Source organism: Monodon monoceros, unplaced genomic scaffold (assembly GCF_005190385.1).
Source record: "Monodon monoceros isolate NGI ecotype Baffin Bay Population unplaced genomic scaffold, NGI_Narwhal_1 Super_Scaffold_18, whole genome shotgun sequence".
Taxonomy (NCBI): Eukaryota; Metazoa; Chordata; class Mammalia; order Artiodactyla; family Monodontidae; genus Monodon; species Monodon monoceros.
The window spans coordinates 94,464,403-94,480,001 of record NW_021703774.1 but is presented as its reverse complement, the minus strand read 5'-3'; the positions used below and the strand labels follow the sequence as shown (position 1 = coordinate 94,480,001).

General features: G+C 35.9%; 1 protein-coding gene across 7 annotated transcripts in view; it reads left to right on the top strand.

Moving 5' to 3' along the window:
• SNX7 (sorting nexin 7) overlaps nt 1-15,599 on the top strand; it is a 98,558-nt gene that overhangs the window by 65,634 nt on the left and 17,325 nt on the right. For 5 of the 7 annotated variants that reach the window (XM_029230034.1, XM_029230029.1, XM_029230030.1 and 2 more), the window contains one exon: nt 12,203-12,355. In XM_029230034.1, the coding sequence (XP_029085867.1) occupies nt 12,203-12,355 (153 nt within the window). Of the gene's footprint in view, nt 1-12,202; nt 12,356-13,249; nt 14,264-15,599 lie in introns of those variants that run through there. The other 2 variants (XR_003794559.1, XM_029230031.1) reach the window with 2 other exon arrangements.

Genomic DNA, 15,599 nt, shown 5'->3' with positions numbered 1-15,599 from the left:
GGTGTTTTATGACTTAATTTGTCATTTTTAGAAAATACATTGTGCTTTACTGAACAAGCTACATTTGGATAACAAAATTGGCAGTGAATTTCAGAAAGAGAGGTTTCTACTTTTTAAGAAAAGTATATATTGTATATAAAAAAGGCATTCACATGTAGTAATCACATGGATGCCTGAGCAGCATTGTATAATCAAGCATCTAATTTTTCAGACACATCTTACCCCTCTCACAAATCAGAAAATAATGTAATTTTATTGTTAAGAGCCCTCTTCTCTCTCCCCTGCAATTTAATTAATACTTGTTAAGAAGAAGTAGCTGTCAGATTAGAATTGAATTTTTGAATTTTCTATTGTCTTATGATGGAGTGGCAATCTAAATCTTTTTATTTAGGTATATTATTTTCAAGAACTTTTAAAATGATAATTTCTCAGCTTTTCTGATTATGAAGAGAAAGTTTTAGCACTTGAATAAATAGATTGAATGGTTAATTATTTCATAAAAGGCAATAATAGAGAAGCCATTTTAAAAAGAAAACAATGAAGATATTTTTAAGTAAGAATAGCTGTTATCCTCAAATTGTATTGTTTTGCTCAAAAATTTTGGTGATATATACCTTTAGGTTTAGGTACAGGCAGCTTGTAAGTTTCTGTGGTATTTCAAAGTGTGGTAAAACAATCCTTGGAAAGGCAGTAGTAAAACAAGCCTAGATTCATTACTAATATTTTACTTTTCTGAAATCATTCATTTATTCTACAAATATTTATCACATTTCTACATAGTAAGTACTGAGGATATAGTGGCCAAAAGGTAGACACATGGCCCATGTTAGAACTTATATTCTAACAGGAAAGTACATAAACATACAAAAAATAATTGTTCTAATGAATATTAAGGAGATGAACAGTGGACTGAGATGGAGAGAGTAGTGAAAAAGTACCTACTTTGAACATAAATGCTGTCTGAAAAGGACTATCTGAGGAACTGGTACTTAAACTGAAATTAAAAGAAAGAGAACTAGCTACAAGATTTAAAACGGAATAATTTTTAGAAACCTCACCATTTATTTGTCTTCTTTGATATCTCTCAATAAGTTTTAAAATGCTTTTTTCCAAAACGGTCTTCTATATCTTTCCATAAATTTATTCCTAAGTACCTTATGTTTTGTTTGTATTTATCATAAATTATATATTTAAAATGTTTTATTTTCTAACTTTTTTTGAGCCAGAGTATAGAAATATAATTCACTTTAGCATATGTATCTTATATCCAGCAATCTTCTAAATTATTTTTAGTTTTAATAATTTCTTTGTACATTCTTTGGGATTTTCTATATAGAAAACCTTATGGGTATATATTGATAGTTTTGTCTCATTTATTCAATCTTTAGACCTTGTATTTATTTTTTCATTTCTTATTGAGCTGGCTAAAAAATGCATTGTAAAGTTGTTAGTGATGGGACATCCTTGTATTATCCCTGATGCTAAAGTAAATGCTTTCAGGATTTTTTCCATTAGTATTGATGTTTGCTAAACGTTTTAAAGTATATATATTTTAATCAGGTTAAGGCAGTTTTTATTTACTCCTATGTGATGAGAAGTTGATTCGTAAGTGGGTGTTCAAATTTATTGTGTGGATTCCTGTACCGACTCATTGTAAGTGTATGATTTTTCTTCATCATTCACTTAATGTGGTGATTTACACTGAGAGATTTTCTCATTTTAGCCATCCTTGGATCCCTGGGATAAATTCAACTTGGCCCTTGCTGGATTTGGCTACCTCAACTTTTAGGACTTTTATGTTTATATTTCTGAATAAGAATGATTTGTCATCATGTTGTATATTTCAAACATATGCAATTTTTTTTTCTTTGTCAATTATACCTCGATAAAGCTGGGGGCAGGGGGGAGAGTGATTTGTAATTACCATTGCTTGTACCAGAAATGTCAGTTTTTGTATCCAGGTCATGCTATCCTTATAAATTCTACATGCTAGACTAATTTGTGTGAGATTGCTATCATTCATTAGGAAAATAACTCTTCCAATAATGCGTTAGGAGCAGACCTTTGTAAGTTCTTCAGATGTTAGCTCAGTCATGATATTGGAGAGACTCTAAATTTTAATCATGCTGCCCACATGAACTTACTGCTGTACTTGTAAATAGAGACAGTCATAGGGTGAGGAAAAGGGGTGCTTACTTGCCACTAGTTGTAGATTATAATGTCAGGGATAAGTGATGAAGGATGGGGATGATTAAATAGTCAGAGACAGTGGTTCTTTCTTAGAGAGGTAAGTGAAATTTTCCCTAGACTGCTGTTTAGCAGTGATAGATCAAAGTCGTTGAAAAAAGTTTGACTTTCCTTCTATCATCCTGGCAGCTATTCCTGGAGAAATAGACTATGGGGAAGCTGCTTTCTCAATCTGTAATTTTTATAAATGATACTTCGATAAAACTAGGTAATCATGGCAATTAACTCACCTAGAATTATCATGCCAAAGTGTATTAATCTTTATTAAATATGTAGTTCAGCAGTCAAGCAGATTTCCTTCTAACACATTGTAATGCAGTGTATAGTTCAAACATTTTTATGAAAAGAGTTTACTTTCTTTGGTATAGGAAAGTTGGAATGTATACCTCAGTAGTCTGAGAGACCCATTCGTGGCCAGTGCAAGATCAAAATTTCATTAAGGTGTCCTGTTTTAAAGTTTCATATGAATATCACTACTCCATAATATATTTATGTTTATGTTAATTTAAAAATATTTTTCTCTGATCTCCATAAAATATCTATGACAAGATTATGCCACATTTATTTATGACATTGGCAATCCTTTATGTTATCACTGAGTATTGATGTGGATATAGAAATCCCAATGTAAGAAACACACATTAAGTCATTCTGTACTGATCTCATCACGAAACTATCAGAATTAGGAGGACTTTCTGATTTAAGTAAAGATGTACCTCTATGACATCAGTGTGCCAAAAATTGAGTGAGAAAAGAAGGAAAATATTTCACATAGGGGCACTGTGTCTAGCGTGGTACTCTTGGCACATAGTACGTGCTCAACAAATAGTTCTTGAAGGAACTAATATGTTTTCTAAAAACTGATCTCTGGTGAATAAGAAAAACTAAAGGCATAAGAGAATGTTTGGAAGTATAGGGGGTCTTCTTAAGTTGCTGGACAGGTTTTTTTGGTTACTAGGAAGTATATTTTAAGGAACTTTCAGAATCAGTGTGGGAAGATCCATCTGCATTGTTTGTCTTAGGGTTTTATCATTCCATAAATTAGCAAGATACTGATATTTCTTGTATTAGAGTGGAATAATTTATTGACGTAATGTGGTAACCTAGTTCCTCAAAATGGAGATAATTTCTGGACTTCTTGGCCTTGCCCATCTGATTTGGAGGAGGGCCTGATTGGAATGGCCTTACATAGACTTTTTGGCATGGCCACATTGTCCATTCAGCCACAAATACTCTCAGGCATATTGGAGCATTTGGGGAGCTTTCTGAGCTATTAATGTCTCTTTGTTTCCCCTGTGGCTGTTCCTTTTATATGCATGTCCTCAGTAAGTATTCCCTAACATAGTAGAAGTGAGTGAGCTGGCAGATTCAGTCAGGACATTTCCGAGACCCTAACAATTGTCCTTCCATAATCACTCTGGAGTGCCACTCTAACCCTAACATGTATTAAATGCTTAAGTCTCAGGCACTTTGCTAACATGTTGTTCAAAAACAATCCTGTGAAGTAGGTACTTTCTTTTTCCTCATTCTACAGATGAGGAAACGGCAGCCTATCACAGAACTGAATTTAGTTAGCTAAGGTCAACATAGTCAGGATTATCACCCATGGACTTCAGAGCGCAGGCTCTAGATCACTGTCCTATAAATGTGTGTGATTATGAAATTTTTAAAATTCATGGATAAAAGAGAGGAGGAGCCAAATACAATACTTATTAATACCGTAAGGCAACTGAGAAAGATGCAGTAAGGATATTTATTAGATATAAAGATACATTTCCTTTTCTGGGGAAATTTTTGAATCTAGATATTCTGGATTTCTTAAAATTTACTTTGGGAGGTACTTCCTTTTTTTTATGCAAAAAGAACAAGCTCACTGATAGACTCTAAGGTAGTTGGTAAGGTGACATGGAATGCCCAATGCAGTGTGGATCTGAAACCCCTACTATGTTGTAAGCTCCCAGCAACAGGGACCTTCCCTCTCGTATTCACCCCTGTGCTCTTGGTCATGTTCCTGGGCTAATGCCTGGGACACAGTAAGCACTTAAAGATTTGTTGAATGAATGTTTACTTTTATTCTCAATTTATTTGTTCTTTCATCTTATTGAAGGTAATAAGAAACTGTATTTTGGAGGAGAATAGAGGTTTAAGGAGCACAAATAAATAAAATTAAAGTGGGGGGGGCAGGAAATATTTTTTTAAAAAAATCAACTTAGATTGAGTTTGCCTAATAATTCAAGAGAAGAAAAGCATAATTGAGAGCTGGTGGAAGGATGTTGAAAGTGCACTGTTACACAGACCCACATTCATCATGTGCAAAGTCTACTTTGTAAGACTTGGACCAGCTAGACGGGGGGGAAGAAAGCTACCTCTAAGAGTTATGGAGAAAGTTAAATGAGACGCCACGTGTGACGTGCAGCTCAGGACCTGATCATAGTAGGGACTTAGCATTGCTGGTGAGCAGGCAGATGTTAAGAATGTGCAACATACATGCACAAACACAGCTCCTTTTCCTAACTCTATCCCTCACCATAGCTTCGAGACACCTATTGTAAATTCCTCTTTTTCTTACTATCAGACCATTCTTGATAACATTAGAGACAAAGAAAGCAAAGATAATCAGAAGGCTATCCAGCAAGAATGTAAAGGAAATCAGGCTGTTTGTCATCTCCTCCTTAGTGGTAAAGGTGATTTCACTCATCTGACTGGCTAGGTAGTTACCCATATCTTGTGCCATCCCTCCAAAAGTTAATTGCTGTCTTTCATAGTCCTTGCCAAATCTAAAGCTATTCTAAAGTAATTCCTAAATACCTGCACTTCTCTGCCAGAAAGTCCAGATGAGCTCTCAGAGTCCATTTGCAGGAGGACATAGTATAGCCAAGCAAATCCAGTGGAATAATTCTTGTCTCTATTAGTAAATATAAAAGTTCTTGCCTCTGTATTGAAAATACATTGAGAGAAATAGCATCAAAAGATCAACCTTAAATCTTAAGAGCAAAAGGCCTACCTAATCATCTTTAAGCACACTTTAATCTCTAAGAAAAGCCCAATTATTTTTTAATGTTTAGTATTAGATCAAATATACGTACTCTAGATACATTGTATTTACCTCTTAAATAGTTGATGAGTATACAGGTAATCCCATTTTTGTCTCCAAACTTTATTTATTATAAAATATTTTTGGAGATGTATATTTGTGGAGTATGTTCTTTTTAAAAATATTTTTCATATTTTATTCGCTACCCTATTTTATTTGCTACCCTAACTTTGTGATTATACAGTTCACATCTGTAATATTTTATTTATAAATAAATAGATGTTTCTGATATAATTTCCAAGACAACATTTTGTCACAAAGGAAGAAACTTGTCTTTATTATGGGATTCTAAAATGTTCTATCACTTATATCTTTTTTATTGTTAATAAAATACGAATTTTCTGTGAAAGAAATTTTTATATTTTAGTTAATCATTTGCTTACAGAAAGGTAATAAATAAACTGTATTTGCATGGATTTATCTAACTTTTCTATAAAAATCCATCTATTTCTGATGGTTGTACTTATGGGAAAATATGTTCTTACAAATTTAAATGTATAAAAGTCATAGAAAATTAAAATCTATAAAAAGCCTATTTTAATAAAAACTATTAAAATGTTATAGGGTTTCTGGATTGGTTTCGCTTTCTAAAGTCAGCTTTGAGGGAATAAGGAGGAAAACCTCCAAGGTGGTTAAATGGGTTTGAGGGATTCAGTGCACCTGTAGTTGTCTTAGCAGACATGTGCTTCAAAAACTGAGTAACTGTTAAAAATAGTGTAATGGTCTATAATCGTAGAAATGGTCCACAGGGCTATTTCATTAGAATGTAGGCTTTATTTCCTAGCAGTAATGAATGATCTGTGTGGATTCATCCAAATTATTTTACCCACTTTCCCACATGACCTGTGACAAACATTCATAATATGATATAACCAGGGTTCAGAGCTATAACTGACGTGGACAGAATGAGTATGTCAGTTCTTGGCCCTTTAGCCATCAGACCATTCTCTAGATAACCTTGAACTGAATCAAAGAAACAAAACAAGCTCAATCTAACAAGTAAAGGAAGGGGCACCCTTCAGCTGAATCTAGGGTACATCCAAGTTGATGGGATATGACGTGAACCTCATGCATCTTTTATTCTTTGATCTGACACCCACCTCCTAGACTGTACTTTTCATGGATGAGAAATAATGAAGCATAGTAATTAAAAATTACTTTAACATTTAATATGTTGATGTTAATGGTGGACTATTTTTAGCATGATCATATTTTTCTCTTTTTTTCATTGTTATTTCCTTTATTTTTTTTCTCCATGACCCTGTTCCTTCTCAGGGATAAGTACTTTTTTTTTTTCACTTTGTAAGAATTATAGTAAGAATTTTTAGTGAAACATGTCACAGGGTTGACCTCCAAAAGTTGTTTGATGTATACCTCACCCTGCAAGACTATTACTGTTGCCTTTAGGCCTTCATTTCCTATCTCACCCTACCCCACCTGTTCTTCCAGTGAATGCTATCCAGTTAAAAATATCAGATAATCTTATCTTTTCTTCCAGTGCCCATCCATACTTAGTCAGTTGCCAGCCCCTACTGATTCTGTGTCTCAGGATCTCCTCCTCTCTGTATCCCCTGTATCAGGAATCTCATTGTTACTGCTGCTTTCCTGGTCCTGGTTTGAAAATCCAAACACCCCCCAGGGAAATCCCTTTAGTACCTGGCAGCTGCCTCTCTTTCCTCTTTTGCTATTCCCCTACTCACACTCTAGGTACCAACCTTGACAGACCACCTGCGATTTTTAGAAACTTCAAAGTAAACATGCTTCTAGGACTGTACACCCTATTTGCTTCACATGAACTGCATTTCACATTTTCTGTATCCAGTTGTTGTTTTTTTTATTTCTCCCCTTAGGCATGAGTCCTTGAGGGCAAGGACTGTTTTTTCACCCTTCATCTTAGTTCCTAACAGAGACTAGATAGATGCTGAGTGAATGCTGCAGGATGAATGAGTGGGAATGAACCAAATCTTCATCATTTTTATTGCTGTCTCCATAGTCCCAGTGCAGGTTAATTGGTTTCTTTTCTTCCCCTCCTCCTCCCCCCTTTCTCTTTTAAGCATCCTTGCATATCTCTGACTCAGGAATCTATCTGAAGTATACTTCAGTCCTGGTCAAAAACTTTCGGTAGCTTACCTTTTCCTACAGAATCCATTTCATGCTCAATAGCATTTACACCCTCTAGTGGTCAATCTTCAATCAGCCTGTCCAGCTGCATTTCCCATGTTTCTCCTTGCCCACCTCCAGCCTCCAAACTATCTCTTATCCATTGTTTTGTCACACTCTATAGCATAACATCCCTGTGGTTTTATTTATGTCATACCCTCATCCAGATGTCTTCTTCCCCACTCACTGCCTAGCAAATTAACACTTGGAATGTCCCCTACCAAAGTTGGAATTAATCCTCCATGCTGTATCTTTCTATATACTACTTTAATTTTTTTCCTCCATTTATGATATATATCACATTCTGCTTTGTATTATAGCCTTTGGTTTTTGTTTTATTTTTGCATATCTGCATTTTAAAAGATAACAAACTCCTTAAGGTAAGAGCTGAATCAGTTTAATCTTGAAAGCCACACGCAAGCTAGCCTGGGGCTATTCACTCACTATGGAAAGAGCATGTATTTTCACTTGAATCTCCATGATGCCACAAAAAGCTGTGTGATCTCTTTTATTTCTTTCTCCCAGTTTCCCAGCTTGTAAAAGGAAGATAATATTACCAAATTTGCAATATTATTATGCAGATTAAATGAAATAATATATGTAAAGTATATAGCTTAATACAGTGGCCCATGGCAGAAATACAATAAGTGGTCATTATTATTGCTGCTTTTCCTGGTGCTATAGTAGGTACTCGCTATTGAAGAAGGATATTTTTTTGTTTGTCTGAGCTCTTAGTATTAATGGTTTTCACTTAATTGTATGGCTCATTTCTAGCTGAATATAACTGAAGCTAGAGATTACCCATTAGCCTTGCAGTTAAATCTAAATCTTTAGTTTTCACTATATTATAATCTTTTATTACTTATTCTGATATTACAACATTTTCCTGGCAAAAAGGATTGCTTCCTTCTTCAGTTTTTCCACCAACAGAGGGCCAAGTCGTTTCCAGTATTTGTGAAATGAATGATTCAAGCCTTAATCCTTTTAAACTCAGTCTTTTCTATGCTGCTTTCCGGTAGAAACTATAATTCCCTACTTTCAGAGTTATTGAAACCTGCTCTGTGGTTAGAGGGGTGCTGAAGCACTAGACGGGCTTCTTTGGCCCGCCAGGTGCCTAACACGTTACTCTCCCACTTCAGTGAAATTTTGTTCAGTGTTTATGTTGAGAGCCTGGATTGCACCATCTAAATGCACAGTTCCTTGTACCAAAGAACTTGCTAAAAGTGCAGTCAACTAAGGGAAGGGAAATCTAATAATATGCCTTTGTAAATTGGTAGGAAAGATAATAGTCCAGATCATTCCTACTTTGAATTAAGTGTTTTGTGCTTATTATCAGTTAGAGTTTCTTCAAGTCAAAATTAGGGGAAGATGATTCAGTGTGAGGAAATACCTAATGTCTCTTTTTTCCTTTTCTAACTAAAATAATGATGGAATCATCAAAGAAATAAAAAGTGGTCAGTATATATATATATAGCCTCCAAAAAAATGACAGGAATTGATCATGTATATTTAGAACATATGTATCCTCTTCTACGCTGGTGAGAATAAATCAAGAAATAGCACTAGAAATTAAGACCTAGACCCTGGCAAAGAAATGGTATATTTCCAGAGACCAAAATACTGGAAGAGGAGAGGGAATCCATTTCCATTTCACCAACTGATGATGATGGTGGTAATGGTGGTAATGGTGGTGGTACTGGTGGTAATGGTGGTGGTACTGGTGGTAATGGTGGTAATGATGATAGTAATAGATACAGTTTAGTAGAAAAATTGTCAGGCACTGTGCACATCAATGAACGTGTTCATTATCTCAGGCAACTTTTAATAAAAATCCCTTCGAGATAGGTAGTGTCATTTTTATATTCATTTTACAGATGAAGAAACTAGGGCTTCAAAAAGTACTCTTACCCAGTGTCACACAGCTTGTGAAAGACAGACGTGGGGTCTGCGATCAGTCTAACCTATCATTAGTCATCTTAATCCCAGTGCCATGCTGATCAGGCTACAAAGCTTCTTTCTGTAGGTGGGAGTGAAGTCAGAGAACAGGACAGGACTTCTTTAGGAATGCAGTAGCTCTGGGCCAGAGCAGAAGCACCAACCAGCCTGACTACCACTAACAAGGGCTTTTAGAAGAGGGAGTTGCAGACTGAAAAGGGGAAGACTGTTTAAATCCCTTACGGCAGTAACACCATTTTAAGCTCCATCAGGAGGGGAAGGAAGATAGAATATATGATTTAGATACTGTGTTTCCTAAAGCCACTTTCAGTAAAGAACTTTGCCAGTAATCCCACTCCACTCCAGTGCATGGCACTTTTAGACTGCAAAACCTAAGCAGAGGAGAAAAACAGTGCAGTTACAGTTGGTGTAGGTACCTCTTCATCCTAGCTATAAAAAAAGACACTTTTCTAATCATCTCCATCTGGCTGTGAAAATGGCAAGATTCCATCCAACAGCCCAGAGGAGTGAGGTTTTGTAACCGGCCCCTGAGCTTTCTCCGGATCCTGTTTGAGTTTGGCCTGTCAGTAAAATTTTACCTTAGCTTATTCTCCAGCATCCGCAGTCCACCATGAGAAATCCCATTAACATCCTTTTAGACAAATTCTCTGTGATTAAGCAAAATAATTACCCCCAAAGAGCCATACATACCCATAAAGTAATAAATGGCCTCACTGAGATAGTTTACAAACAAAATAAGAAAGTGAAAAAAACATTTTCCCGCCACACACAAAACATGAAAACCAACCTTACTACTGAAATAGATCTCCCATAGGTAATAAAAGATTTATATAATACCAAATGTCTATTCTTAGGGAAACAAAAGCAAATATGGCTGCAATGAAATAAAGTCAGCAGTGAAATTTCACAGCAAAATATTGACAAATGAATAAAAAGAATATTTCAAACAAGCATTGGTAGTAAAATAACATTTTTTTGATTCTAAGACATACATTTTCACATTTTAGCATGTCTGTAATGGGGACCTTCTTAAATGATAGCCTCTTTCAAATACTCGGAGCCAAGGAATAGTGGTAACGTATAATATGCCCCTTTTAAAACATGGGAGAGGTGGTGTCATTTCTGCTTGAATCTCTCTGGCTTTGGGTCTCACTCAATAAAACCTAAGATCCTTACCATGGACTGCATGGCTCAGTAAGATCTGGTCACCCACTGCTTCTCTGACCTCATCTCCTAAGAGCTTCCCTCTTTTTTAACTCTGCCACCTGCTACAGCCATGCTGGTCTCCTTATTCTTCTTGGACCATCCGGGCATGCTTCCACCTCTAGGCCATTGTCCTGTTTCTTCCTCAGCCAGGAATGCTTTTCTGATTAAGAACCCCATGGTTCACTCTCACATCAACTTCAGATATTTATTCAAATGACAGTTTCTTATTTAGGCTTTCCCCAGCCATCTTATCTAAAATTGCATCATTCTTATACTCCCTATCTACCTTTCTGCTTCGTTTTTCTTTTTGACACTTATTATCAAATGATAGTTCATATTTCATTTATCTTGCTTATGGTTTGTCTCTCCCCAGTTGAATATCAGCTCCAGTAAAAACAAGGATTTTTGTCTATTGTCTTCACTGTTGAATCTCCAAGTCCTAGAATAATGCCTGGTATGGGGAAGGAACTTAACAAATAAATGTATGCTGATATATGAATAAATATATGTGTATAAAATATACATAAATATATAAAAATTTATATAAATGTGCTAAATATAAAGCAATAAATTGATGGGTTCCATGCTCAAAGGTTGGTGGGTAAGTTGGGGAGGAGGTATGACTGTCACACTCAGCCTGTCTAATGGAGCGTGGACTAGGTGTCAGGTGTCTTGTGATATAAACCTGCCTCTGTTACCAGCTGAGTGGAATGTGACAAGTTAATCCCCTGGGCCTCCAGGTTGGACTACATAATCTATACGGATGTTATAACATGTCAGTTAACTGAGCATTCTGCTAAAAACAGCTGAAAAAGGAGTAGGAAGGGGAAGCTGAACATGTGAAACCATATCTTTTTTTTTTTATAAGCAGATATTCACTTTTAATTATTATTTATTTATTTATTTTTGGCTGTGTTGGGTCTTCGTTTCTGTGCGAGGGCTTTCTCCAGTTGCGGCAAGCGGGGGCCACTCTTCATCGCGGTGCGCAGGCCGCTCATTATCGTGGCCTCTCTTGTTGCGGAGCACAGGCTCCAGACGTGCAGGCTCAGTAGTTGTGGCTCATGGGCCTAGTTGCTCCGTGGCATGTGGGATCTTCCCAGACCAGGGCTCAGACCCGTGTCCCCTGCATCGGCAGGCAGACTCTCAACCACTGCGCCACCAGGGAAGCCCGCAACCATATCTTTTAACATAAATATTTCATCACAATCAGTGGTAATTAGAGAGTTATTGCAAAAAAATTTTGGAATAACTTGTAGTCCAATTTCCTTTGCTTTATAAATAGTGTAACTGAAGCCCAAGATTAGAGAGATTTAGGTAAAGTCAAGTGCTAATTGGTGGCAGACCTTAGAACTCTACTTGACATCTCTGAATCCAGTGTTCTCTTTACTTTAACTAGTTAGTATACAGGGTAAATACTGGTGACTTTTCAAAAAAAGTATTTTTCTTAAACTGTTTTTTATAATATTCAGCTTAGACTTTAAGAATTCACTTAGTGGCAGGAATACATAGATCAGTTGATCTCTTTGTGATCTAATTCAGCTTACGGAAGAGATTGGAAAACTGGAAGATAAAGTGGAGTGCGCTAATAATGCCTTGAAAGCAGATTGGGAAAGATGGAAACAAAACATGCAAAATGATATCAAGTCAGCATTTACAGATATGGCTGAGGAGAATATCCACTCTTATGAACAGGTAATTAGTGATATGTGGTGTTGCTTCATTTTTAAAATGTTATCCTCTCTTACTTTCTATATGTCTTGTGTTGAAAGAGTCTGTTCAGGAACCAAGTGTCACATTCAGAAGCCTCTTCGGTGGCTCAGTGCCAGTGGAGTTGCCAGTTAATATAGTAACGCTGTACCCACCCACTGACACAAATGTGTATATGTGGAGGGAGGGTGATAAGTTTTCCTTCCTACACAGCATGCCCAAGTACCTAATTTGAGCTGAGCTTGATGTGAGAAAGAATTATGCTACCATTTTATTGTGTCTGTTTTCCCCTCAGTTTCTTGTTTTGGAAGGATTTGAATTCTTCAAAAGCACTTGATCATGCTTCCTAATGATTCTCCTATCTTATTTCCTTTTCCTCTCTTTTTCTTGTATTGAAAAGGGTTTGCAAAATGAGGAAAGGACCAAAGGTTTGAAAATTAGTTCAGGGCTTATACGTTATGTCCCTGCCACCCCTACCATGCCTTCTGTAGCTATTCAAAAAAATCAAAAAAGGAGCATTAGTTCAGTTTAGTTTATAGTTCAGTTGTGTTTTTTTTGTTTGTTTTTTAATTCAGGAAAGAGCCTAGTCAACATTTTTCTTTTCAAATGATTACCTTTTTTGAACAACTAACAATTCCGCAAAGTAGTTATTATTTTAAATGAATTTTATGCTATCACTTTCTTCATCTAGCATATTCTGAGAGTTTTGTAGTTTTAATTCTTACATTGAGGTATCTGACCCATTTTGAGTTAATTTTTTTTTTATTATAGTATGAGGTAGGGGTACAACTTCATTCTTTTTCTTTTTCTTTTCTTTTTTTTAATATTTACTTATTTATTTTGGCTGCGCTGGGTCTTGGTTGCGGCATGCGGACTCAGTTCAGCATACACGCGGAATCTAGTTCCCCGACCAGGGGTCGATGACGGGGCCCCTGCACTGAGAGTGCGGAGTCTTACCCACTGGACCACCAGGGAAGTTCCCATTCATCTAGCGTATTCTGAACATACTTTTCCTGGAAGGTATATTTTAAACATACATCTTTAACCTTATCTCTGACTGAATTAATGACTATACAAAATTGATACATTAAGAGAATTATTTTATCCTTTGTAGTCTATAGTGCTTGCTAGTTTAAAGGTACTTTAAACTAAAATATTTTATATTTTGCAAGATTATCTAACTAATACTGATATTTTCATTCAACAAGAATTACTTGAGCCCCTACTACCACCAGACACTGTGCTGGGCCCTGGAGAGACCACAGTATGCAGGACAAACACGGTCCCTTTCTCATGTAGTTACAGTCAATAAGAGAAACAGTCAATTAAAATAAAACGTTATGATAATAAAGTATAATAAGTTCCAGGATAGAAAGACATTGCAGGGAAAGAGGAAGATTCCTCAGAGGATGTGTTTAAGCTGAGACCTTAATGAATGATGAATGAGAGGTAGCCAGATAAAGATGTGAGTAAGAGAGTTCCAGGCAGAGAAAAGACAAGAAGTGAGAGAGTACATGTTCAAATTACTGAGGTTCTCTTTGAAGGATGGTGGAGTGGAGGTAATGTTGAGTTGAAAAAGGAGGCTTGTAGAGGAAGAGCAATTTTCCTCGATCCTCTTAGGATTCCTGGCTGGGTCTGAAAATGAAACTGACAAAGATAAATTAACAGGAAAAATGTATATATGTTGATTTAATGTAAGTTCTTTGTGGTACAGGAGCCTTCATGAGCAAATCTAGACCAGAAGAAACAGATCTGAGTATTTCTACGCTAAGTTTGATGAAGAGTGGGCTGTCATGTAGAAATAGGGTAGGTTAAGGAGTATGAGTTAAGTGAAATAAACTGGAGGGAATTTAGCAAGTCCTTTTTGTTAGGAGTCTTCTCAGTGTCCCTTTGTCTTTGGAGGTAAAGATGCTTCTTTTTTCCTCTGGGCATAAGGAGGCCACCTCTTGTATGAGGGTTTTATGACCTGCTTCGTGAGATAAGGGTTGGAAGAAGGTCAAAGTGACCTTTCTGCTTCTGCCATATTCTCAAACTCATTCATCTTAATATGCCAACATGTCATATTTTACATTAGTATGTCCTGAACGCTATTAGGCTGAAGAGGGCCTTATAAGCTTTGTCTTTTATTTTTCATTCTAAGGGAAATGGGGAATGCCATTGAAGACTTTTCAGCAGGGAAGAGACAATATCTATTGCACTTGCCTTTTAGAAAGATCACACTGGCTATATGGGTCAGAGTGGAACAAAACTAAACATGTTGAGCCTAGTTAGAAAACGTAGCAACAAAGACAGAGATGTGAACTGACATAGAGGTCTCATGGCAGTGGGCTAGAGATTAGTGGACAGATTCAAGTGATTTTCTTTTTAGCAGGTGGGATTGGAAAGATCATTTTCTACCTCTCCTATTTTTTTATTCTACATTAACAACCTTAAGTAAATTCAAGTCTCTAAAAGGAATTCCTCGTAAATCTCAGATTTTGAAATGATTTAAAATATTTCTGTTGGATAAAACACATTTATCAACATAGGCTTTTTTTAACCACTTAACTCTTTAAATCCACAGAAATAACTTTATCTCTCCTTTACAATAGAACCTGTCCACACTGACCTTATAGTAGTGTTATGACAATTAATTGAAACAATTTTTAAGATAATGCCTTGAAAATTAAGATATACAATATACTATAAGTGATTGTGATTATAAAACATAAGTATATTAAGTTATAAAAGTCATGTGACAAATGCACCTACTATGTTTTCCTTTCAATGATAAAGTCTGCAAAACTTTTCTAAGTTTGCTTTTTTATTTTTTTAAGAGAAAATGTTCATGGCAATTCCATTGAACTCCAAATGAAATGTTTGAGTTTTGACTGTACCTGTCACATAAATACATATTTTTGTCACGCTCATAGGTTGCACTCAGTTTATACAAAATACAGTTTTATTAGAAATAGTTAAATTAGCATCACTGTGCCATATTGCCATATTGCAAACTTTGTTCTTCACAGCAGTTTATATCAGTATGTTTTTCACCCTTTCCTCCAAATGAATTATATTTCTACATGTTGCTAAAATTATATCAAGTGTACTGCATCTTAGATGTATATATTTGGAGGAATCTCTGGTTTTCTTTATTATAACTTCACAAGATCCCTACAGCTCCAGTTATTTATTGTTTTTTTTCCAGAGTGAATAACTCTTAACTGATTTGACACATCAGTCCAAGCAT